Source organism: Eptatretus burgeri, chromosome 10, assembly GCF_056783735.1.
Source record: "Eptatretus burgeri isolate ZD-2024b chromosome 10, Ebu_testis_v1, whole genome shotgun sequence".
Taxonomy (NCBI): domain Eukaryota; kingdom Metazoa; phylum Chordata; class Myxini; order Myxiniformes; family Myxinidae; genus Eptatretus; species Eptatretus burgeri.
The window spans coordinates 102,855,208-102,880,207 of record NC_140970.1 but is presented as its reverse complement, the minus strand read 5'-3'; the positions used below and the strand labels follow the sequence as shown (position 1 = coordinate 102,880,207).

The following is a 25,000-nucleotide window of genomic DNA, read 5'->3' as shown; positions in this document are numbered from 1 at the left end:
CGACGTGCCGCGATTCGAGTTACGTGGCCGTCAGCACGCCGGCGGGCGCGAATACCGCAACAATATATACATATATATATATACATATACATACATATATATATATATATATGTATATATATACATATACATACATATATATATATATATATATATATATATATATATATATATATATATATATATATATATATATATATATATATATATATATATACATGAAATACAGCCCCAGGCATAGTGGAGCAGCAAGGAACAAAGCACGTCCAATAACAGCCGAAATTAAATGAACTGTGAGCACCAATGGTCGTCTGTCACATGAACACATTGTCTCTGCCTTGCTTGCACCAGCCAGGATGTGGGGTTACAGTGTGGCACAATAATAATGCCAGAAACAGCCTTTCCAAACAAATAAAGCAGACATGGCATAAGCATCATGTGCATGCACATATTACCTCCAATGGCCGATGGCTTCCATGGGAACACTTGGGCTGTTTTATAGATCAAGATTTTAAAGGTAACAAAGAAAGGACAGTGGAGCCATCGACCATGGTTTCCCCATTTTTGCGACTCATCAGGACAACACACCGCACAATTGTATATTTGTGACCATGAAACCAAAGTTGGTTGCTATACAAGGTAGAGGTACGTGTACAGCACACATGGACATGGTACATATGGGTATATTTGGATCTGAAGAGACTCTCTGCGAGTGTGTGGGCATGCCATGCTTGTTACAGGCACGGTTGTGGCAAAGTTTCATCTCATATCTTATGGAGGTTCCATCAGGTTTTCCTTTATCCTCGTGACTGTTTCTAAAGCAATTGGTTATCAGGTGCGCTTTACAAAGGAAAGGTTATATAGTTTCTCTTTGTGAGTTTCAAAGCAAAATATATTTGACAACACCCGATTTCCGAGCTGTTTGCCGTATTAACGTGTTTTCTAAATTACCAAGCCAAATCGTCTCTCCGAAAGGACCCTCACCATGTCTCTCCGAAAGGACCATCTGGAACCCCCTCTCCCCCATCTATTTTCTCAACAATCCCCTTGAAGAAGTTCTGTCTCAAGCTTTTGGGTCTTATTATCTGCCATGATCTTTCCTGGGAAAGCCCCATTTCTAATTTGGCCTCCAAAGACAGTCACCCACTGGGCATCCTCCATTGTGTCCTTCCTTGGCACAACTGATCTCTTAACCACGCATAAAGCTCTCATCCACAGCCTGATGGAGTATTGCTCTCCCCTTTGGGTTGGCGATGCAGTCTTGAGTGGCTTTGTTCGTCCCACGATCTTTCGGCTTTGTCATAGCAGTGCACCATAGCTTTGTCATCCTTTGTCATAGTGTCCCGTGAACCGCTAGAACTCGTGCCAAGAAAGCTGCAGGACCAGAGGACCGCAGGACCGAACCTGGGCACAGAAAGCAAGTCCGGGTAGGAAGACAGGTCCAGGAGGCGGTTATGAGCAGGGAACAGCTCTGCTGCGGATGGGCACCTGAGAGGCTCAAAAGTGGTGGTTAAGAGCAGGAGAAGGCTCTGCTGGAGATGTCCACTGGAAGACAAAGCGAGCTTCCCCCATCATGTCTTTCATGAAATCCCAACAGTATGGGGCCAGGCTGCTCGTGGTGCACCCGTTGGCCACTCTCAAGTGGAGAAGGACAGGGGGGGGGGGTTCCTATGAAATTCTTTTCTATTTCCATGGGTATATGGGCACATGTGGTGAAACTGCAAACACCACCTTGCAATGCTGGTTTTCCCGCACTTCCAGGAATCCTTTTTCTTCTTGCCCTATTGATTTGTCATCACAGCAAAAATTGGTATTTCCGTCAGAGAAGCATCGGGTCGTATATATATATATATATATATATATATGTATATATATATATATATATATATGTATATATATGTATATATATATATATATATGTATATATATATATGTATATATATATATATATGTATATATATATATACATATATATATATATATATATATATATATATATATATATATGTACATCAGCAGGTTGAGTGAGGAGCAGACTTCAGATGGAGGACATTGTGAGAGGGCAAGTTGGCTGGTAAAGAATCGGAGCAGGCGTAATTCTGAAACCAGTTTCTAGTTTGTCACGGAAAGAGTGAAAGACATAGATACAGTAAGTAGGTTGATGGTGAAGGAGGATGATAAGGAGCAGTTTGTAAGAGCAATGCAGATGGGAGTACAAGGTGCATGGACGAGTTGGGAAGGAGTAAAACAGAGGAAAATGTCATGGAAATTACCTCTTGATACGAGTCCAAATTTGATGCAATTTGTGATCAGAACAACTGATGAAATGGTAGCCTCGACTGCCAATCGAAAGAGGTGAGGCTCAGTGAGACATACCTTTGTGCATTTTCATGAAAGGGCAATGGCGGCACATATTCTAGCTGGGTGTCCCATTCGTCGACAACAAGGCCGCTATATGTGGAGGCACAATCGTGTTTTGGAAATCATTGCAAAGGCTTTTGAAACAAGAATCAATATGCATGCCAAGTGGAGACCAGGATCTAGCATCCCTATGATCCAAATCATCAGCCAAGGTGAGGCACCCCAATGTAGGGGAAAATTGGTGCAGATTGAATCTTCACGTATCTCCAGGGCTGCAGACTGCAGGGTTTCGGCAGACTTGGGAGAGAAGCTAGTCTTCCCAGATGACATCTGCATAACTGCTCCCTTACGACTGGATATCGTCGTGTGGTTTGCTGAAAAGATATGTGATATTATTATTCAATTAACAGTCCTCGAAGAAGGGGGGATGCAATTGGCCCATGAGAGGAAGCTGGCTAAATATGAGGATCTCCACGTGGAATGTGAGATAAGGGGCTGGAAGAGGTCTGGCCTGTGGAGGTTGAGTGTAGAGGTTTCACTTCTAGAAGTTTGATTACTGCGTTTATGCGTTTATGAGCGACCATCAAAAAGGCCCAAAGTTTCAGAGAGAGAGAGAGAGAGGCATGCAGTGCAACTGAAAAAGCATCCTTTCACTGAGAAGAGAGGAGTATGTTTGGGCTTTGGCCCTAAAATAATACTACATAGAGTAAGACAAAGTACTGACTGTTTTGTGTCTTCGTGGAAATGGAGAATTACACGAATAGCATAAATGTTATGTGCTCATAATTTACAGGTTCAGTTTGAGGATATGTCCGGCGAGAATCAGACGTGTTTTGATAAGTCTAGCTCATAAACGAACGTTTTAACATCGCATCACACCCTGCCCATTGATGATGAGTTTGGATAGCTGCCTGTCAAGGGTTTTTTGTATTTTTCCCCCTCTTCTTTTGTTTTGGTACTCCCCTAATGGCATATGTACTTTGTTTGCTTTTGGGTATTGAAATATACACAGGAACATCTGAAAGTGTGTGTGTGTGTGTGTGTGTGTGTGTGTGTGTGTGTGTGTGTGTGTGTGTGTGTGTGTGTGTGTGTGTGTGTGTGTGTGTGTGTGTGTGTGTGTGTGTGTGTGTGTGTAGGGGGGGTGCGGACAGGGGAATCATAGCAAGACAGTAGAAAATGTAGTATGGTCCGTGTGTTTCAAGTAGGTTAGATTGCCATGTAACAGGGACCTGTCAGAGTCAGTCTTTTGTTACACATGATGTTGAGGAGGCAGCATATGTAATGTATAGGAAGGATAGTTGGAGTAATATTGTCTGTGTAAGCACCTCTTGTTTGTTGGTGGGGCCACGTGAGGACTTCCCATCACAGAGGCACAAGTATCACATGTGTGTGACCAGGCCGATCATGACCTCTCTGGCCGTTGTGTGGAAGCCATGGTGGTGTAGTGGGCTGTAGAGCCCGGAAAAAGTAGTGGAAACATTTTTATTGGGGCCGCCTCATGGGCGGGATGGCCAGGGGAGGACTCAACCCAGGAGGAAGAGGAAGACAAGAAGCTGATCACGGAGGAGTTTGTGATGCATACATTATTTTGCTCACCTGGACATTAGTCAGGTGAGCTTATATAATCGAGCAGTGTCTGTAGGTGAGTGTGTCAGTCAGTGAGTCTGTAAACACTTCAGTCATTATCACTTGAACCAAACACAATTTTGATGAAATTTAGCGACAAGCTTCATATCTGATGCCGAATAAAGGTGTATTGACCGCATCAAAATCTGCATTCATTAAGGGCGTCGACGCATGGGGGAGAGGGGGAGTTGACTCTCCCAAAATAGGTATTTGTTCTCTTCTCCAAAACTACCTACACAATTTAGATGAAACTTGACCACAACATTCTTCACCCATGATGTACCAAAGCTTGTTCACGGCATAAAAAAATTCAGGGTCGAGAGGGTCTCTAGGGGGGTTTGAGTGACTTGCTCCTGATCCAGGTGAGCTTTAGGACAGGCAGTCCTATTTTTATGGTTTTCTCTGAAAAAGTTCAGGATTGACCCAAGCTTGCATGACTGTTTTTGGAGAGGGGAAGAATTGACCTCGGAGAGAGAGGAGAATGGCACATGCATGGAGCCAAGAAGTGACCTCAGAGAGACAGGAGAACTCCACATGCATGGAGTACAAAGAAGCGCTTTTGAGGAGGAAGAAGAAAGGCCTGGAGAGAGGACGGAAGGCAGACCAGGAGGACTTGTGTGGAAAGGATAGAGAGGGTCATGGCGGCTGGTTGAGGGGCTACTCATCTCTGGCTTACTCCGTCTTTAGACTGACTTTCGTCATCTCGCTTCTGGCTTTCAAAAGCGGGCTGTATTGAGTTCTGCATCTGCACATCATAGAAAAATAGCTCTGCAAAGCGGGCGTAACCCCTCAGCCCATGCATTGTAAAAGGAAGCAGTGATATCACGATGATTCAGTCAGTTAGAGCACGTTGGACGTCATATCGAAAATCAATCAGACTTCAAGATGGCTACCGTGGCGGCGAGTGAAAATCGCAGCGCGCCCATTTTCGAAAGGAACCTTCCTCTACTCAACTCCAACACACACTGCAAAAATGCATTTAATCGGACAAGCCAAGCCGTTCTCGAAATTGACGAAAACCAATTTCAAGATGACTGCAATGGTGGCCACACTGAAAATCGCAGCGCACCAATTTTCGAAATGAACCTTCCTCTACTCAACCCCAACACACCCTGCAAAAATGGATTTAATCAGACAAGGCGTTCTTCTCGAAATTGACGCAAACCAAAAGTTGACAGACGGACGCCCAGACGGACGGTCGCCCGGACAACGCCTGTGACGACAATACCCCTTAGCCCAATTCGGGCTGAGGGGTAAAAAGGAAAGTCCCCACCTGATCATTATTGTACTGTACATAGTGCTCCAAAACGACCTGGACAACATTGGTTGTTAAAGGCCCGGTCACACCTTGACATTTTAGCCAACGTATACCGATTTTTGAATTTTTTTTCTAAAACCCTGGCACACGTTGAATACGTTATGGGTAAGTTTTGATAACATTGAGAGCACGCTGAAAAACACTGCCATACGTCGTTGTATGTTGGCTTTAAATGTTGTACTTTTCGGTTGTCCTCAAATTTTTTCATGCTTGAAATTTCACGACGTATGCCGGCGTATGACTCACACGTTCCGCTACGCTGGCCACAAGTTGTATGCACGGTCTGCGATCGTTGACAGACGTCAACACATGCTACTTGTAAGTTAATCATAAGTTGAGACACGCCGAGGTAATGTTTAGCGTACCCGAAACTGATTTCTAACCTATGATTAACGTGTTGTTGGCACGTTCCGCGATCGTTGCCACACGTCGACAGACGTTACTTTTAAGTTACTCATAGGCTGAAAGACGTCGGTATAATGGATAGTCCTTGCGTCAGCGTCCACAGCCACGGCCAGGACACTTATTTGCAGCATTCTTCAAACTTTTCTTCGGCATGACGAGGATGTTCACACTTCGATGTCGAGCTTGGCTATGATTCCAATTGTCCATCGGCAGCGTCTATTTAAAAGAGTCGAGTTTGAGCGTTTTAACACGTTCAGAAGAAACGCTTCAAATTTCCAAACCCCAGCGTCAAAAAACAAAGGCGAGTGACAGCAATTTAAATCGTTCATTGTAAACAATGAAAATAGCAGAGTGGTACCGTTTAAAAGTCGTTGAGTGTAAAAAAAATCCAATTGTTGAGTGCAAGCGTCTACTTTCAATAGTGGGGTTTGAGCGATTTAGCACGTTCAATAGAAACGATTAAAATTTCCTAGCGCCAGCGTCAAAAAACAAAGGCGAGTGACAGCAATTTAAATCGTTCATTGTAAACAATGAAAATAGGTGAGTGGTACCGTTTAAAAGTCGTTGAGTGTAAAAAAAATACCAATTGTTGAGCGCAAGCGTCTACTTTCAATAGTGGAGATGCAGCCATTTAAATCGTTGAGTGGCAGCCTATGAACCTACCCGTGGACATGCGGACGCAAGGACGATCCATCATAACCCACACCCTCCCCCTCACACTCACCTACTACTGCCAACATGAACAAACTACTACTAATACTAATACTAATACTAATACTAATACTAATACTAATACTGATACTGTTACTGCTGATATGGACATCGACTCAAAAAGGAACTCGAAAACACTGTTGGGTTCCCCTTTTATGAGCAGCATTTTTATATACCAATTCCCAAAACCGCTGGGAACACATCTTTATATGGCAGTTGTAAGCTAGAAACACATTCATTTTTTTTTTTTGTCAACCGGAAGACGTCATTGGAATACGTCTACATACGTCGATGTGTGTTGGGACTACGTAAAGAATTGGTTCAAAGCATGTCAAACATAAGTTAGAAATAAGTTTCGCGTAAAAAAGACATTACCGCGACGTGTTTCGACTTATGAGTAGCTTATAAGTAGCGTTTGTGGACGTGTGTAAGCGTCCGCATATCGTGTGTAAAACTTATCCCCATCGCATGCGGGGGATGTGTGTCATACGCCGAGTACGTCGTAAAATTTTGAACATGTTTAAAATTTCTTGACGTACTCTACTTACTACGACGTATGATAGCGTACTTTAGCGTTCTACTCACGTATACCAAACTTACTCATACCGTATTTGACGTGCCCCCAACGTTTTAGACACATTTTTCTTAGGTCGGCATACGCTGGCAATATCGCCAAGGTGTGACCGCGATGTTGTCACTTCCATTTCTACGGCAGTTATGATTCGAATCGTTGTGCGTCAGCCTTTTAATAGGCTACGTCACGACATCGTCGGCGATGCGTGCAACGCGATATGCTGAAGTTAGACTATCGTTGGGCATAGGTTGTGTAGGCCAACAACAGGTTCAGCATTCGTTGGTATAAGTTATCTATAACACAACGAAACGTTCTGTGTCCATTACTAATATGTTATGCATACGACCAACTCGTTATGAATACGTCCGAATCTTTAAAAAAAAACATCAAAAGTTCAACGTCAGCCAGCGTTTTACATACATTTTAATACGTTGCCATCGCTGGCTAAAACGTCAAGGTGTGACCGGGCCTTTACATATTTAGTACCACAAATGATAGGAAGATACCCTTTGTTTTATATGACAAAGAAACTCATAAAGTTTTCTCTATTTTCAGGTCTGGTGGTTTAATGTAAAAGATAATGGTGACTCCGCAGGAGAAAGCTCAGTGTGTAGAATGGTTCATTGAGACGAGATCCGACACGCAAGTTCAGCTTAATTTCCGTAAAAGGTATAGAAGGAATCCGCCATATTTCCGCAGGGCGCTCAAGGTCCCCAAACAACCCCTTTCTGGTAAAACTACCAAAATCACGAATCACTGCTCACCTTTACTCTTTCATTCCTCTTTTTTCCTGCCTTTGGAATAAACTCCCTCACTCTGTTCAATCCTATTCTTCCCTCCAGGCCTTCAAAACAGCTGTTCATCACCACTTCTTATCGTCCCCCATTCAAATCCTCGATCTTTTCTACCCCCGTTAATCCACCCCAAGCCCACCTCCTTCAAATTCCCTGTTTTCCTTCCTGAAAGTCCTTACCCCCGTTAATCCACCCCAAGCCCACCTCCTTCAAATTCCCTGCTTTCCTTCTTGAAAGTCCCAACCCCTGTTAATCCACCTCAAGCCCACCTCCTTCAAATTCCCTGCTTTCCTTCCTGAAAGTCGTTGTAATGTCCATCTTGTATACCCTATGTTTCCCACCCCATCCCTCTCTCTTCCACAGATCTAATGTCTCTGTTCCCCACTGTTTTGTCCTTCCCACTCCCGCCCCTCTTGTCTCATGCCCCCCCCCCCTGTGTGTTGTGTGTTAGCTCTCATACGAGCCTCGACAAGGTATACAAAAAATAGTATCAGAGAGCGGTACAAGAGGTTTAAAGAGACTGGAAGTTGTCAGAAACAGAAAAGTACCGGTCGACAAAGCACAAGTGCAGCAGACGTTGAACGAGTGCATGATTTGTTGAAACAAAGTCCCAGAAAATCAATTCGACATGCTTCCAGAGAACTGGAACTATCAACTACCAACCACCATTGTGCACAGGATTTTGTATAAAAGACTGAAGCTTTATGCCAATAAGTTGCAGGTTCTGCAGGAACTCAAAGTAAATGATGGACCCAAACACAAGACGTTAGCCTTGTAAATGCTCAGTCGAATAGAGGATGAAGAAGATTACCTGAAAAAGGTCATGTTCACAGACCAAGCTTGCTTTCATGTATCAGGGAAGATCAACCAGCACAATGTGAGGATCTGGGACTGAAAACCCCCACATGGTCATTGAACACATATGTGACAGTCCAAAGATCAATGTGTGGTGTGGCCTTCTCAATGACCACTTAGTGGGTCTGTTTCTCTTTGCAGAGGATACAGTGACCTCAACAATTTACATGAACATGTTGGAAGGATTCTCCTTCCCGCAGATTGAAGACCTGCAACCCGATATCATTTTCAACAGGACGGCGCTCCCCCTCATTGGGCCTTAGTTGTTCGAGCCGTCCTGCATGAAAAATTTCCAGGTCGCTGGATTGGCCGATACGGACCAACCACCTGACCCCCACGATCACCAGACATAACACCCCTTATTTATTTATTTTTCTGTGGGGGTTTGTCAAAGATGTTGTCCACAACACCAAGATGGCAAACCTGTAGGATCTTCGTTTTCGGATAACAGCTGCACGCACACTGGTGGAGGGAAACATGCTGAACGGAACATGGCAAGAACTCATGTACCGCCTTGATGTCCTGCACGCGATAAACAGAGCTCACATTGAAGTGTGTTGATGGATGGTGTGCACAAAACTTAATGAGTTTCCGTATCATATAAACCAAAGGGTATCATTGTATCATTTGTGGTACTAAATATATTAACAACCAAAATTGTCCGTGTCTTTTTGGAACACCATGTAAAACTCACACACACACACACACACACACACACACACACACACACACACACACACACACACACACACACACACACACACACACACACACACACACATACACACACACATACACACACACACACACACACACCTACTTTGACTCCCCCATTTCCTTTTCCTGGTGAAATTCGTTTCTAAAATAATTCCCAAACACGAACAACGCTCCTCCGTGCGCACATCGTCCAACTAGAAGAGGTTTTAGTCCACACGAGGCCGCTCGTTTCGTTGTTGAAAGCTCAGAACTCTTTGAACTTTATTCACCGTTTTATTTCAACTACCCTGTCACTTGAGCAGCACTCCATCCAAATCGCAACAACTTCGTTGGTTGGCAGGGGATAAAAAAAAAATACATTTAAGGACAATATATATATATATATATATTTTTGGACTAAACAGGAAGCGAGGTTGTTTTTTCCTTCATGTCGTCTGTTGTCTGTGCCCAACCCCGCCTGGCTCCCATTATCTTGCACTCCCTCTTATTCCAAGCACGAGCCACAGAGGCGGAGTGCGAAGAAGGTGGTTGGTGGTGGTGGGGGGGAGCTGTTAAGAAAAGAGAGTTTGGAAAAGCATGCACTAAGCTGTACGCGGGACTCTTCACGTTTCAACGTCGTCTCTGTGTAAAGAAGTTTTACAAACACGGGACGGAAGTTTCGGTGAGTAAGGAAAGCGAGAGAACGCCGGACTGATCATGGATGTGGAGCGTTGCGATGTGATGGTCATGGCGAACTCAGGACGCTTGGCTTGAGCGGGGTAAGCGCGGACCGGCGTGGTGCACACACTCTTATTCTCATTGTCCATCTTGTCCTTTCAAAACACACTCCGGTTCAACTACATCCTGATAGGGAGCACTTTAAACCACACACACACACACACACACACACACACACACACACACACACACACACACACACACACACACACACACACACACACACACACACACACACACACACACCATTGTGTGGAGGGTTCGTTAACGACCTATTGTATTCCAAATGCTTCTCGTGTTTCGATATATTTGTGTTGGTATCGGAGTTGAACCCAAGATCTTTGATCCAGAAACTGATAGCAGAATGAGTTATCACACTTATTTACCCAAGGTGTCTCCAGTTATCGACACAAAACATTAAGGTTGTGTCTTAGCATAAGGTTCCGAACACACCGAAATACCTGAAGAACAACTTTCAAACCGTTCCACTTTTACCATTTGTTTGAATGTATCACCATCAGCAAGGTGTGATTTTGGCTGCACTGTAAAAATTCCAACTGCAGAAAGCAGCATACACGGAAGATACCCACAGCAGCAGAGTACACGCAGGCTAAACTGTACACTCACTGTACAAGCAGGCGACACTGTACAGTATACTCACACTCTGCTGCACAACCAGGCTAAACTGTACACTCACTGTACAAGCAGGCGACACTGTACAGTGTACTCACACAACTGTACAAGCAAGCTACATCATGCACAGTACTCACACAACTGTACAAACAAGCTACACTGTACACAGTACTCACACAACTGTACAGCCAGGCTACACTGTACACAGTACTCACACAACTGTACAGCCAGGCTACACTGTACACAGTACCCATATCCGACTGTACAAGCAAGCTACACTGTACAGAGTACCTGCACCTAACTACATGTTCCTATGCAGCACAAGGCTGCAAGGTAGATTGGTTGAGGGCGCGGCTGTGCCGCTGATTTGGCCTTTGGGCATGAATTTGGAATTTGTTCATTGTGCCGGCGATAGCTCGCCCATTCTTTGCGAAGGACACCGTGGGATCTTTAACTTCCACCAACTAATGCTGGCAGATGGGACACTAGTTTGAGTCCATCTGGAAGACAGCACACGCATTGATGACTCACCCTACCTGTGAAATACCAGGATGACAGTTCAGAGCTGGGTTGGGATTTGAACCCAGGCTAAACAGCTAAGAGATGAGTGTGTACCTCCAGGCCATCCTGTCAGCCCTAACTGTACAAGGAGGCGAGACTATAGAGGGTACTCACACTCAACTGCACCTACAACCAGGCTTCATTGCAATGGAATGTGGACATTTCAGATCATCCATACAAGTTTCAGACACAATGTTAGTTGTATGTTGGAATACTGTTGACTCAGAATTTAGGGTGAGGTGTTAGTTTCGAAAATTAACCTTTGAGTGGTTGTAGTTGGTACAGTAAAGTGTGTGACTTCATCTGCAGAGACACTTTCAATTTCTGGAGCAACTTTGTTCTTTTCAAGAATATATCTTTCTTTGTTTATTCTTCCCATGAACCCTTCCATATCTCTGTTTAAACCTTTCCTCTCCCTGGATAGAGTTTTCTTACCCTCGGCGAATTTTGGTGTCCAACTACATGGTGCAGAGGAAGTGCACTCACCATTGAGCTGTGTAGTCTGCATTTGATAACCCCCCCCCCGCCCCCGTGACAATAAACCGTTGGATTCGAATTTCTCATTGTATTTCCCATTGACTGTGATTGTATCACAAAGCTTGCCGTCTCTCGGATGGACGTTAATCCAGGTATCCCGTCTGCCAGTAATAGTTGGTGGACGTTAAAGATCCCACAGTGTCCTTAGTGAAGAGTGGGGGAGTTATCGCCGGCACCCCAAACAAATGACAAACTCTTCCCGTGACTACTGCAAGGAAAGCAAACCAGCCAGTTTTGATCCTCACTGTAAGACCGCTTTGGGAGCACGGAACCTGCCTCGGCTGCCGAACACCATGGAGTGACGGACGGACGGACAAATTTCGACAAAGTTTTCATGCATTGTTCAGAATCTTTTCCAAACTCAAATGCCTCATCCGATAACAGATTATTGGTGAAACCAACTTGGTGAACAAAATTCCATCTTTCATTCATTAGAATTACAACTATAACTCAAAACAATCACTTATAGATCGGTTTACTGGTTCAACAGCTGACATATTCCCGAATGAACGTTATTATAAAAGTTTCAAATTTGAAATAGCTGGTCCATGTTTTAGCGGGCTGTCCACCAGACTGCTTCATGCTGGTTTCAATCTCTGGCAGAATCTGAGGGGTTAGGGGAGGGATGCCTTGGGATTGGCCCTTTCTCGGGGACATCTGAGGGATTGGCCCCCTTTCTCGGGAGATTTGGCCATGAGGAGGACACAATTTAAGGTTAGGGCATGGTCACGATGCATCGTGGCGAGTTTGGTCTGGACCTATCTGGCGGTTTCTGGGAAGAAGATTTTTGAATAAAATACCACTATTTTTTGGGCAAACCCTCCTTTCACCCCCTTCAGAGGGGGCACATCCAGATGGGGAGCACAACCCCATGAGACCTCGCTGTCCTGATGCATCGCACCGAATTTGGTCCACATCAGTCGGAGAGTTTGTGAGATTTGAGCAGTTGCATTCAGCAATGAGAAGGATCTCGATGCAGGTACATATTTCCGTCGTCCATGGAATTTGAAACAACTATTTGATTCTGAAATTTTCATGCAATGTCGTTTGGAAAACTGTTAACAAGCTAGTGTGGCATTGTGGAACCATGGAAGAGTTTGAAATCGTCATCTCTGTGATGACCTGTCTGTGTATAAAATATACAGTGGCCTTCCCCCTTGTTACAAATCAAGAAGAGTGTAAGTGCAGGTGACTGAGCGTTCTCCCTTCGTCGGAGAAAAGGCAACACAAACCCATTATGTTTCACGTTTGCTTTTGTCAAGACAAGGTGCTTTGTTGCTTTTCTTACCAACCTGCTATTTACAATTGCTCATGATTCTAGACAAGAGTAAACATGTCATGCTCGGTAATACAAGGTACAGCACCTGTGATGCTAAAACACCAAGTACAAAGCAACTTTGGAGGTGTACGCAATGCTTCCGCAGAACGCGGCGAGCTTTTGGCTGAAAAGAAATAACAATAAGACGTGTCACAATGGCACCATGATATGTCAACGACAAAGCCACGGTTGAATGATACAACGAAGGATTACCGAATCATAAAACACCCTTTTATTTAATAATTAAAAGCAAGCACACCTGCAACCAAAGCATTTGTGCGAACCGTAGGAACGAGCACGTGCCCAGCAAAAGGAGCAGCCGAGTGGCCAGAGGTGCTGTTCCTCAGACACTGGCATTTTACCCGATTTACATAACCCTGTATAATACAATGAGGATGTAGTTAACAAACAACTGTTCACGCTTTTAAAATTCCTCTCGAGGGACAACGGCTTGCTTTGTGTATCTCTTGACAACACACTGTAAGCTGAAGCGTTTCTCATGCAAGTCTCTTGTAAACATTCAAAACATTTTGATGGTACCACATTCTTGTTAATCTGTTTTCAATTCTGGTTACCGGTGACATCATCACTCATGGACGGCTTTTATACATCAGCCGTCACCAACCATCTGGCACAAGTTGCTTTGATAAGTCGACTTTTTGGGTGAAAGATATAAATAAGAACAGTAAGTTATCACAATAGCTTTTTAAAGTCTCGTATCAAATGGCGCGGAATGGAAAATTGAGGATTGAATATTGAAATGAAGGAAACGTGTGTGAGTGATTGCTTGGCAAAACGTTTCACATTATTGTATAACCTTAATGTATCGGGTGAAGGTGGAGTAAAAAGACAAAAATTAATTATGAATGCAATCTTGGAGACAAAGCGTCTCGCTGGCTCGGGAAGTGAACAGATTTTGGAAGAAACCGCAACAAAAAATTGATGTCTCGTCACATTCTAAACTAGAAGGGCACTCGGTAGAGCGCATACCTCCGCCACGTAATACCTGATCCACGAGAACATATCGGGCCCAATACATTTTTGAGATATACCATGCCACATATCGTTTTTAGCCCTATCGCTCAATGGTGAAGAATCACTCCAACAATTAAATAATTCTCGTATCCAGATCCGGATTCGGATCTTCACCAAAATCGAATCGATTCATCCGTGAGACACACCCAACGCGTCCACCAAGTTTCACCTGAATCCGTCCTAAACTTTTAGAGATATCGTGATATATATCATTTTTGGCCCTATCTCTCAATGGTGAAGAATCACTTTAACAACTTATCAAAGTCGAATCCGGATCCGGATCTTCACCAAATATAATCAGTTCGTCCTTGTCACACACCCAACCGGCACACAAAATTTCATCCGGATCCATCCACAACTTTTTGAGATACCCTGTACACAAACAAACAAACAGACAGAAAGAAACAGTGAAAACATAACCTCCTTCACCTTCGGTGGTGGAGGTAATAATATGTGGTGATAAGCCACTCATCTGGTAACTTGTCAAACCTGACCATTTACCTCGTAAACCAGAAAGCACACATCAAATGTGATTATAATGGCAATTTACATTTTAGAAATGATGTGGTCACCATGTGTTCTTCAGTGGACTGTGAAAGAGTGATTAAGTAGTGTTAAGTTAAATTCCATAGTTAAGTAGTGTGGGATTGTGCATACATTACATATATATTACATACACACACACGACAAAAATAGGCAGCTCAGGAAACGTATTGTATAGAAAGGAAAAGCACGCTTAGACAAAATAATAATATTTTTGTTAAAATCCTAACGTTTCAGAAGAATAATATCTTCCGTCCTCAGAGGTAACAATAAGACACCAGATGTGCAGCTGCAGAGACATCGGCTGTACTAATTATGTCTGATGGGAACAGCTACATGTTATGATTGGGTTGAAAGGGGGCCAATTGGCTTGAGGTTTGGGACAGATTTTAAAAGCGAGTGGGATTGGAGGATGGATTTGCTTCCGGTTCAGGTGTGTGGATTATCTGTTCAGTGGCATGTGTTTCATAATTGGATATTGAGCTTGACCTTCACACTCGTAGGTGGTAGGCGGTTGTGTTGTCCTCGATAGGCAGCATGAAGGTCGATGTGACGGTTAACCGACCGTTTGCCCGAAAGCCATGCTTCGAGAATTTCACAGCTGGCCCGGCTACATGCCGGCCGAGGCTTTGACTTCCGCGTTTTCCCACGCAAAGTTGTATTATAGGTTGTAACAATGTGCCGCCACCTGCAACAGCTTGACTCCACGTGAAACTGCTTGCTGGTGCTGCATCGACCGTGTCGTTTGGACGTCTGGTACACATAATTGGCGTCACAGTCTCAACAGGGGATTTCGTAGACCACGTTCATCTTGTTGAGTGTATTCATTCTGTCGTTGGATATATATAATATACACACGAGTACATATCCATATCCTACCGATAACACTGAACAACAAATTTCAAAAAAAATTTTTTACTGGAGATGTGTGAAGTGATTAAGACTAATTTGGGTACGCTGATTTCAAAAATCATAACCGTTTTGCTGTATCACGTCAGGATTTTCAGGAACAGAAATATTCCCATTGCCTAGAAGTCAGGATTTCAATGAAATTTACATATGTCTTTAACATGTCTATTTCGTACAATTGTTGTTAACTTGTGTTATATTTCTTTCTTTCAGATAAAGATGAGTAGGCGTTCCTGTACCAATCATCCTGACAACTTCTGTTATGTCTGTGGTCGGTATACCAAAAAAGATCAACAGCGAAGTATATCTACAGCAGTGAAAATGAAGGCCGCCTACTTTCACTACTTCGGGTGTAAGGTGGGGGACCAAGAACAGAGCTGGGCACCACACATCTGCTGCACAAGCTGTCACACAACCTTGACTCAGTGGTTGGTGGGCAAGCGCGCGAGCATGCCATTTGCGGTGCCCATGATATGGCGTGAGCCGCAGAATCATCATGATGATTGTTATTTCTGCTGCACAAGCATCGCCGGCTTCAACAAGAAGAATAAAGGTCACATCAAGTACGCTGACTGCGTCTCTGCTCGTAAACCTGTGCCTCATGATGACGAGAACCCCGTTCCAACACCTCCAGCTGATCAGAACATAGCTGTAAGCAGTGGTGAAGAGGATGGTGATTATGAACCTTTTGAACCCGACACTCAAGAATCACACCTTCTGAACCAGGGAGACTTAAATGATCTTGTAAGAGATCTCTCGCTGTCAAAGGCGAAGGCAGAGCTGCTTGGATCAAGGCTGCAGCAGTGGAATCTACTTGAACCTAACACCAAGATATCCTTGTTCAGAGCACGTCACAGAGACATGGCTGAGTTCTTTGAGATGGAAGACACGATGACATTCTGCAGTGACATCAACGGTCTGTTGAAAGAACTTGGGTGTGATCACGATCCTGCAGACTGGCGCCTCTTCATCGACTCGGGGAAGAACAGCTTGAAGGCTGTTTTGCTCCACAATGGCAACGAGAAACCATCAGTCCCACTGGCTCACGCGTTCGGCATGACAGAGACCTATGAGACTATGCGGCAGCTGCTTGATTCCATCAAGTACAATGACTTCAACTGGCACATCTGCGGAGACTTGAAAGTGGTGGCGCTGTTGTTAGGGCTGCAGTCAGGCTACACGAAATACATGTGCTTCCTTTGTCTCTGGGATAGCAGAGACGACAAGAATCACTGGACGAAGAAAGATTGGGAAGAGCGAAAAGAGCATGTACCTGGTCGACACAACGTGAAGCATGTCGCCCTTGTCGACCCAGCCAAGGTTTTCCTTCCACCACTCCACATAAAGCTCGGCTTGATGAAAAGTTTTGTACGGGCAATGGATCTGAATGGGCGTGGGTTTTTATACCTCAAGGAAAAGTTTGGCAACACCTTGTCGGAGGCCAAGATCAAGGCTGGTGTCTTTGTTGGACCGCAAATCCGACAGATTATGAAGGACGAAACTTTTCCGACAACTCTAAACCCCAAAGAGCTGGCAGCGTGGAGGAGCTTCAAAGCTGTGACGGACAACTTCTTGGGGAACGAGCGCGCGGACAACTATGAAGAAATAGTGCAGCAGCTGCTGGAGTCCTTCAGGAAACTTGGCTCCAGGATGTCCCTGAAAATCCATTTCCTACACCAGCACCTGAACTTCTTCCCTGACAACTTGGGAGCAGTCTCGGACGAGCACGGCGAGCGATTCCACCAAGAGATTTCACTCATGGAGACGCGTTACCAAGGGCGGCACAACCCGAACATGATGGGCGATTTCTGCTGGTTCCTGCATCGTGAAACTGACACAGAGCAGCACAAATGCAACGCCAAATGCCTAAAGCATTTTTAATTACATTCTAGTGGAGTTTTTCTGTAATTTCTATAATTTTGAAGCATTCATGATGAAATAAATGAATTTTTGTAAATTTCATTGAAATCCTGACTTCTAGGCAAAGGGAATATTTCTGTTACTGAAAATCCTGACGTGATACAGCAAAACGGTTATGATTTTTGAAATCAGCGTACCCAAATTAGTCTAAATCACTTTACACATCTCCAGTAAAAAAATTTTGTTGTTCAGTGTAATTCATGGACCGGTGTTTGTTTGTCGCATTACTCCTCCTATAGTGCTGGGCCAATTACATCCAGACCCCCAAATCCCCACTCAGTCGATTCACAAACTCTGCAGCTACCCTCTCATCCTTGAGCTTGCCAACATCCAGCCAAGGCTGGGATGGTGCCATTCTCCTGGATTTAAGCTGAAACTTGAGTTGCAACAACAAGCCTGTTGTCGGTATTGAGGAACTGAGCACTCCGGTAGACCCTACAGTTTTGGATCATGCTCTAGCGACCATCAACGAGCACATGGTCAATCTCTGCCACACCGCCAGCGTTGGAATACCAAGTCCAGCAATGAGCTTGTGGGCACTGAAACCATGAACCAGCCACCCTAAGTCCATAACTTCTTGCAAAGTCAAGGAACTTATTGCTATTTTGGGTCATGGTTCCAGACCCATGGGGACCAACACACGTCTCATAACCATCCCTATCACTTCCAGTCGATGCATTGAAATTCCCCAAGATGAGAAGAGTATCTTGCCTGGGGCACTGAGCAACCACAAACTCAAGCGTGGCATAGAATGCGTCCTTCACGGTGAGATCACTCACCTCAGGAGAATATACAGAGACCAGGGAAATGACACCCAAGGAGTGACGAATCCTTCGTCTCATAATAGGCTCATTGACCGGTGTTACCTCAATTATCATTGGAGTCAGCTTATTGAACACAGCTACAGCAACTCATTGGGCATGGTAACCATCAGAGCGACCAGACCAATAGTCAGTGTAACCACCTGCCATGATCTCGCCGCAATCCGGTCTCTGAACCTCAGAGAGTACTGCAATACTGATGTCCAAACGCTTGAGCTCAGATGATAACAGAGCAAGTGATCATCCTCTCTTAGGGATAGGACGTTCCAGGCACCCACCCAAAGGGACCGCCTCAGGTTAACCCAAGGAGACCGCCGTCTGTTGGACGACACCTCAGCACCACCCTGACACACACTACCGCAATCTGACCCGGGAAGGTTACCTTATGGTTTTCCTCCTGTCATCAAAGAGTGGAGGTCCAAAATGCTTTGCCCCAATCCCGTCATCAGGTGAGCTGCCCTGCTGTGAGCAGCTGCACAGGTGGTACTCCCACGGAGTGGGTTTTCAATTTTCTTTGCGTTTTTCTTTTGCGGAGTGAAGTGTTTTATGGTGGCCGGAATGCAAATCCTGCCACCAACCTCCTAAAAAAAAAGTAACCCAACTGCAGGACGCCCACAGACACAGTTGGGCACTAGATATGGATGGCCATTGGGTCACAAGGAGCTCCTCCACTCTACAGTGCAGTATTTCTGTCCTAACGTTTTTCAATGCATTGAGGTGTTTTGAATTATAAGCAGAGGTATGTTTTTGTTTCATGCCCGTAACCTGGGTTATTTATTTTATTTTAGGGAGCAATTGCGGCAGCTGTCAGTTGCCTATACACCACCCAAATAAAGGTATGTTCAGAAGAACACGTTGCATGTTAGGAACAAGATTGAACAGAGGGCAGGTACTCTGCTACTGTGCATAACTAGCTGGAGTACCTGGTGTTGCTTGGGGAAATTAAATGGAATATGTGTTTCAATATTTCCTGCATGACAAATTAGGGAACTTGGCCTTTTGGTTTCATATGAATTACCAATCTAGGGTGTTCAAAAATATGCTTGGGCTGCTTTGGCTTGTTTTAACTTTTTTATTTATTTTATCTTTTAAATGCAACAAATCAGTACAACCTCAACATACGATGTTCATTAAACGTATTACTCAATTGCTCCTTGGGAAAAAAAAAAAACAAAAACGCAGACAGTTTGTAAGCACAAGACCCGATCGAGGCCTGGAGGCCAATTATCTGATTTTAATTTTTTTTTTGTCCAAACATAGCCCTTGATCTTCCTCGAGATGAAAGAGTAGGGACATGCAAAGTTTGGTTGTACTGATTCCTGCATGGTCTGAATGAATAAATAGATAAACAAACAAACAAACACATACACAAACAAACTTTCTTCTTTATATATCAGATGGAGGGAGTATGTTGTACGTATCGTCTTCTCCTCTGAGAATATTTGACCGAGGACGGTGAACCTTTCAGGGATGAATGAGGGCACCCTGAAATCGTGCCTGTGCAAGTTTAATTTGATTCCATAAAGTTTTGAAAACAAAAAACATTTTCCCCGATCTTTGCCTTTTCTTCCTTTGGAGTGCAAATGGAATTATCCGAGCTATACAACCACAACTGAGCTATACAACGTATTGTGTGCGCACATAAGCAGAATGCATATTTTTCCTTCAAACAATGTATGTCACCCAGGTTATTTTTATATTTTCAGGAGCGATCAAAGCAGCATTCTGTTGCTTATACACTGCTGAAATAAAGGGATGTGTCAGAATAACGTGTTGCTGCTTGGAACAAGATTGCCAGTAGGGCGGGTGCTACCAATATACGTGCCCACAAAGAAAATTTATTTGTGAGAGGTGGGAAGCTTTCAAAAGTCTGGAAAGGAGGACTAATTTGAGAAAATGTCAAAAATAAAAGTTTCAGGAAATGGTCGATTTAGTGGGGGTGGAGCTGTTTAGAACTTGTAAGTATTGAATACCGAGGCTGGAATTCCTGGGGGGTGGGGGGGGGAAACCCCCCCAAAAAACCAAGAGAAAATATATCTTGGGAAAATATGTAGTCTTCAGAAAAAATAAATTGCAATTCAAGCTCGTGCATCACGATGTCAAGAAGAAAAAGCCAAAAGCAGCCCAACAAGAAAAAGATTGCATTCCATTTGTCAGAATGCAAGACAGAGGCATCAACGACAATGGGCCCTGCAACGTGAGGAACGGTTGCATTCACCTCGAGATATTCCACCCGTCGGATGGGTATTTCCTAGTTTAAATAATAAAGCACACTCAATTCCAAGAATCACAAGGCAGGTATTCTGTTAAAACTTTCCCAAGCTCTATGTGTCATCCTTGTGCACGTATGTATCCTTCGACCAAACCGCACCAATTTTTTTGTCAAGCCTCTGCTTGCTGTCATCGTTTACAGACACTATGATGCAGCCAAATCCACCGTAAGCCTTTTATAGGACACGAGTGAGAGTGTCATGTTTGAATGAGTGTCATTTTAGTTCGGAGCTGAACTCAGTCGAACAGGAACACACCTTGTCGTGCACGAGATGTAGCGTCCACCTAACGCACCCCACTCTTATGTCCATTTCAAGTGAACTTCATTCCTGGTTCAGGGATTGTGTGATGAAGATGTGGCATTTATTTTGTTCGAGAACCACAAACAACTTGCATAGCACATTCCTGCCACCTTTTGTGCACAATTTGGAAATGGTGCAACGGAGCATTGCACAATGGTATCTAAAATTACATGTATGAATCCTTCACCTCATTATCAAATGTGCACATGGAGTGTTCAAGGTACTTTTGTGGACAGAGAGTAACATTGGAGGGAAGTCCGTGCATAAGCCCCAATGGTCCACCAAACCAGTAACAAATTAGTATGAGGGTTCAGACAGGAAACTGCAGGATGAGGTTGTGATTCTGACGTACCATACTCTGTTACAAGGTGTCGTTGCTGCCAAAGCAGTTTCTTGGCAAGTGTTATATTGGATGGTTTGCCATTGCCTTCCCAGAAGTAATTCAGGTACGAATTTGAAATTTGTTCGTGGCGCCGCCAATAACTTGCCAACTCTTCGCGAAAGACACCGTGGGATATTTGACGTCCACAAACTAATGCCACCAGACAGGATGCCTGGTTTAACGTGTATCCAAGGGACGGCACACACATTGTTGATTCACCATACCCGTGAAACACTGGGATGACAGTTTATAGTTGTGTCGTGATTCAAGCCCAGACAAGACAGCCCGGAGGTGTGTGTGCATACCTCCAGGCCATCCTGTCAACCCACAAGATAGAGTAGTGAAACTTATTCCACTGTTACAAGATTATATCCACGGTATGGACACACAATGGCCTGTTCTTTGTGAAACGTTGTGACATGGATCTATTTTAATTTTAAATGGCTTCACTGATTTTTGTTAGCACCTTTGCCATTTTGTTAGCACTTCTTTTGGTTTGCTGAATATAATCACAGCATATTGCATGGAAAGGTTCTTGTAACATAAATATGAATGCTCTACCTTTTGGGATTAATTTAGCAGCCAAACATCTTTTAAACACATTACAGGTGGGCCATTTTGATGTTGATCTTGTAAAGAAAAGCAAAAGGCAAATAAAAAACAGACATACTGCATATGATGAAAGCCACAGACATGACATTGGGTGACAAAGAGCACACAATAATCACACAAGTTTGCCATTTCTGGACAAACACTTTGATTCGTTAAATTTACACAGCGCAGCCATTGACATGGCTTTTATCCTTATCACTCATATACCATGCCACCTGTCATTTGGTTGGTTGGTTATTTTTCTGTGCTTTCTGTACCAGACTGCTGAATGTTTGGAGTCACTGTGGAGACCCCTCAACTTTTGTCACATTTTGTTGTGTTACAGACTGAATTTAAAATGGATTAAATTTAAATGTTTTGTCACCGAGCTGTACAAAATACCCAATAATGACAAAGTGAAAACATGTTTTGAGAATTTTTTACAAATTAATTTAAAATGAAAAGCTGAAATGTCTTGCATCAATAAGTATTTAACCCCCTGAGTTAATACTTTGTTGAAGCGCCTTTGGCAACGATTACAGCTTCGAGTCTTCTTCTTGTTTATGTCTGTATCAGCTTTGTACATCTGGATTTGGGGATTTTTCTCCCATTCTCCCTTGCAGATTTCCTCAAGCTCTGTCAAGTTGAATGAGGAGCGTCGGTGAACAGCAATCTTCAAGTCTTTCCACAGATTTTCAATGGGATTCAAGTCTGGGTTTTGGCTGGACCACTCAAGGATTTTCACGTTCTTGTTCTGAAGCCATTCCAATGTTGCTTTTGTTGTGTGCTTGGGGTCATTGTTGGAAAGGAACGTAAATCTTCACCACAGTTTAAGGTCTGTTGTACTCTGAAGCAGGTTCTCCTCAAGGATTTGCCTGTATGTGGTTCCATTCATTGTTCTCTCTCTCTCCTTATAAGTCTCCCAATCCCTGCTGCTGAAAAGCATCCCAACAGTTTGATGCTGCCACCACCATGCTTCACAGTCGGGAAGATGTTAGATAGGTGATGAGCTGTGCTTGGTTTCTGCCAGATGTAACGCTTTGCATTCAAGCAAAAGAGTTTAATTTTCATCTCATCAGATGCAGAATCTTTTGCCACATGCTTCCAGAGTCTTTCATGTGCCTCTTTTCAAACTCCAGTCATGCTGCCATGCGCCTTTTTCTCAAGAGTGGCTTTCATCTGTCCACTCTCCCATAAAGTCTCGATTTGTGACGTGCTGCAGAGATTGTTGTCCTTCCAGCAGGTTCTCCCATCTCAGCCAAGGAACTCTGTCATTCTATCAAAGTGGTCATTGGATTCTTGGTCACCTCCCTGATCAAGGTCCTTCTTGCCTGGTTGTTCAGTTTGGTGAGACGGCCAGCTTTAGGAAGAGGCTGGATAGTTCCATATTCTTTTAATTTCCTAATGAGGGAGCTCACTGTGCTCTTGGGAACTCTCAACGCTCTGGCAATTGTTTCATACCCTTCCCCAGATCTATGCCTCGTCACAATTCTATCTCGGAGTTCCACAGACAGTTCCTTGGACTTCATGGTTGAGTTTCTGCTCTGATATGCACTTTCAACTGTGGGACCTTATATAGAAAGGTGTGTTTCTTCATAAATCATGTCCAATCAATTGAAATGGCCACAGGTGGACTCCAACCAAGTTGTAGAGACATCTCAAGGATGATCAAAGGACATTAGATGCACCTGAGCTTAATTTGGAGTGTCATAGAAAAGGGGTTGAATACTTATTGACTCAAGACATTTCAGCTTTTCAGCTTTAATTTGTCAAAAAGTCTAAAAACATGTTTTCACTTTGTCATTATGGGGTATTTTGTGTGGATCGGTGACAAATTTTTTAAAATTTAATCCATTTTAAATTCAGACTGTAACACAACAACATGTGAAAATGTGAAGGGGTTGGAATACTTTCTGAAGGCACTGTATGCATATATATATATATATATATATATATATATATATATATATATATATATATATATATATATATATATTATATATATATTATATATATGGACAAGCACATTGGAAAACACCAGTATGAGTTACTTCTACATAAATTGTAAGGACATTAAAGCCAATTAGACAAATCAACACGTGACCTGAACCTGGGATCCCAGCATTATGAGTTTGGCACAACTTAATGGAAACACCAAATCAGTCTAATTGAATTCAAACTATAAACAAATCCAATGAAAGTGATTGCTGGCATATCTATGCATTAAAAAGGTAACTTTCTTCATAGAAAGCCACTCTCACAGTTGATTCTGTAAGCCAAGCTTCCGGAACCGTGGTCAGTGTTCTCAAAACTGGGAAGAATACCAATAGAGAATCTAACAATTATTTAGTTGTTTTACCATATGATAAAAGCTTTAAAAAAAAACATGAAACTGCCGCTAACTCATTATCTCCCCCCCCCCCCGCCCACCTTTCCTTTTCCAGGAAGTATCAAGCAGGACCACAATTCTCAAGCTATTTCCCCTCCCAAGCTGAAGATCGAGCAGATCTGCTTATTTCTTCGATTGTGAGCATGGATAACCAGACATTCTGGAACGACAGTTTGCCCTGGAATTTAAGCAAAAATGAACCCGAATGCAAGATCAATGAGGATTTCCAGCGGACTTTCTATGCTGCTGCTTACAGCCTCATCTTTGTGCTAGGCGTGGTAACCAACAGCATAGCCCTCGCGGTCTTCTGCTGTTGCTTGGAACGCCATACAGAGGCGACCATCTACATGTTAAACCTGATTCTGTCCGACCTCTTCTTCATCGCCACATTGCCACTGCGGACTACTTACTACGTTCGTGGAACTTGGGACTTTGGGGCGGTGGTGTGCAAGCTAAGCGGTGCCCTTTTCCTCGTGAACATGTATGGCAGCATAATGTTCCTCACATGCATCGCAGCGGATCGATTCCTGGCCATCGTGCACCCATTTCGTTCACGAACGCTACGCACACCATGTACTGCAAGGTTTGTGTGTTTCATCGTTTGGTGCATTGTGCTGCTCGGCGCAAGTCCCTCCTTTTTTGTGAAGACAAGTAGCAGCGAGAAAGACAACAAAACCACCTGCTTCGAGAACTTTTCGAAGGACATTTGG

General features: G+C 43.6%; 2 protein-coding genes across 6 annotated transcripts in view; one reads left to right on the top strand and one right to left on the bottom strand.

The window, feature by feature from the left end:
* LOC147019327 (retinoblastoma-associated protein-like) overlaps positions 1-25,000 on the bottom strand; it is a 270,364-nt gene that overhangs the window by 71,573 nt on the left and 173,791 nt on the right. The gene's annotated exons all lie outside the window — the stretch shown is intronic.
* LOC147019329 (lysophosphatidic acid receptor 6-like) overlaps positions 9,534-25,000 on the top strand; it is a 16,739-nt gene continuing 1,272 nt past the window's right edge. Inside the window, exons 1-2 of one of the 2 annotated variants that reach the window (XM_085899747.1) lie at positions 9,534-10,119; positions 15,828-23,857. In XM_085899747.1, coding sequence (XP_085755873.1) covers positions 15,834-17,495 — 1,662 coding nt within the window. In that variant the 5' untranslated portion in view covers positions 9,534-10,119; positions 15,828-15,833 and the 3' untranslated portion in view covers positions 17,496-23,857. Of the gene's footprint in view, positions 10,120-15,827; positions 23,858-24,345 lie in introns of those variants that run through there. The other variant, XM_085899748.1, reaches the window with a different exon arrangement.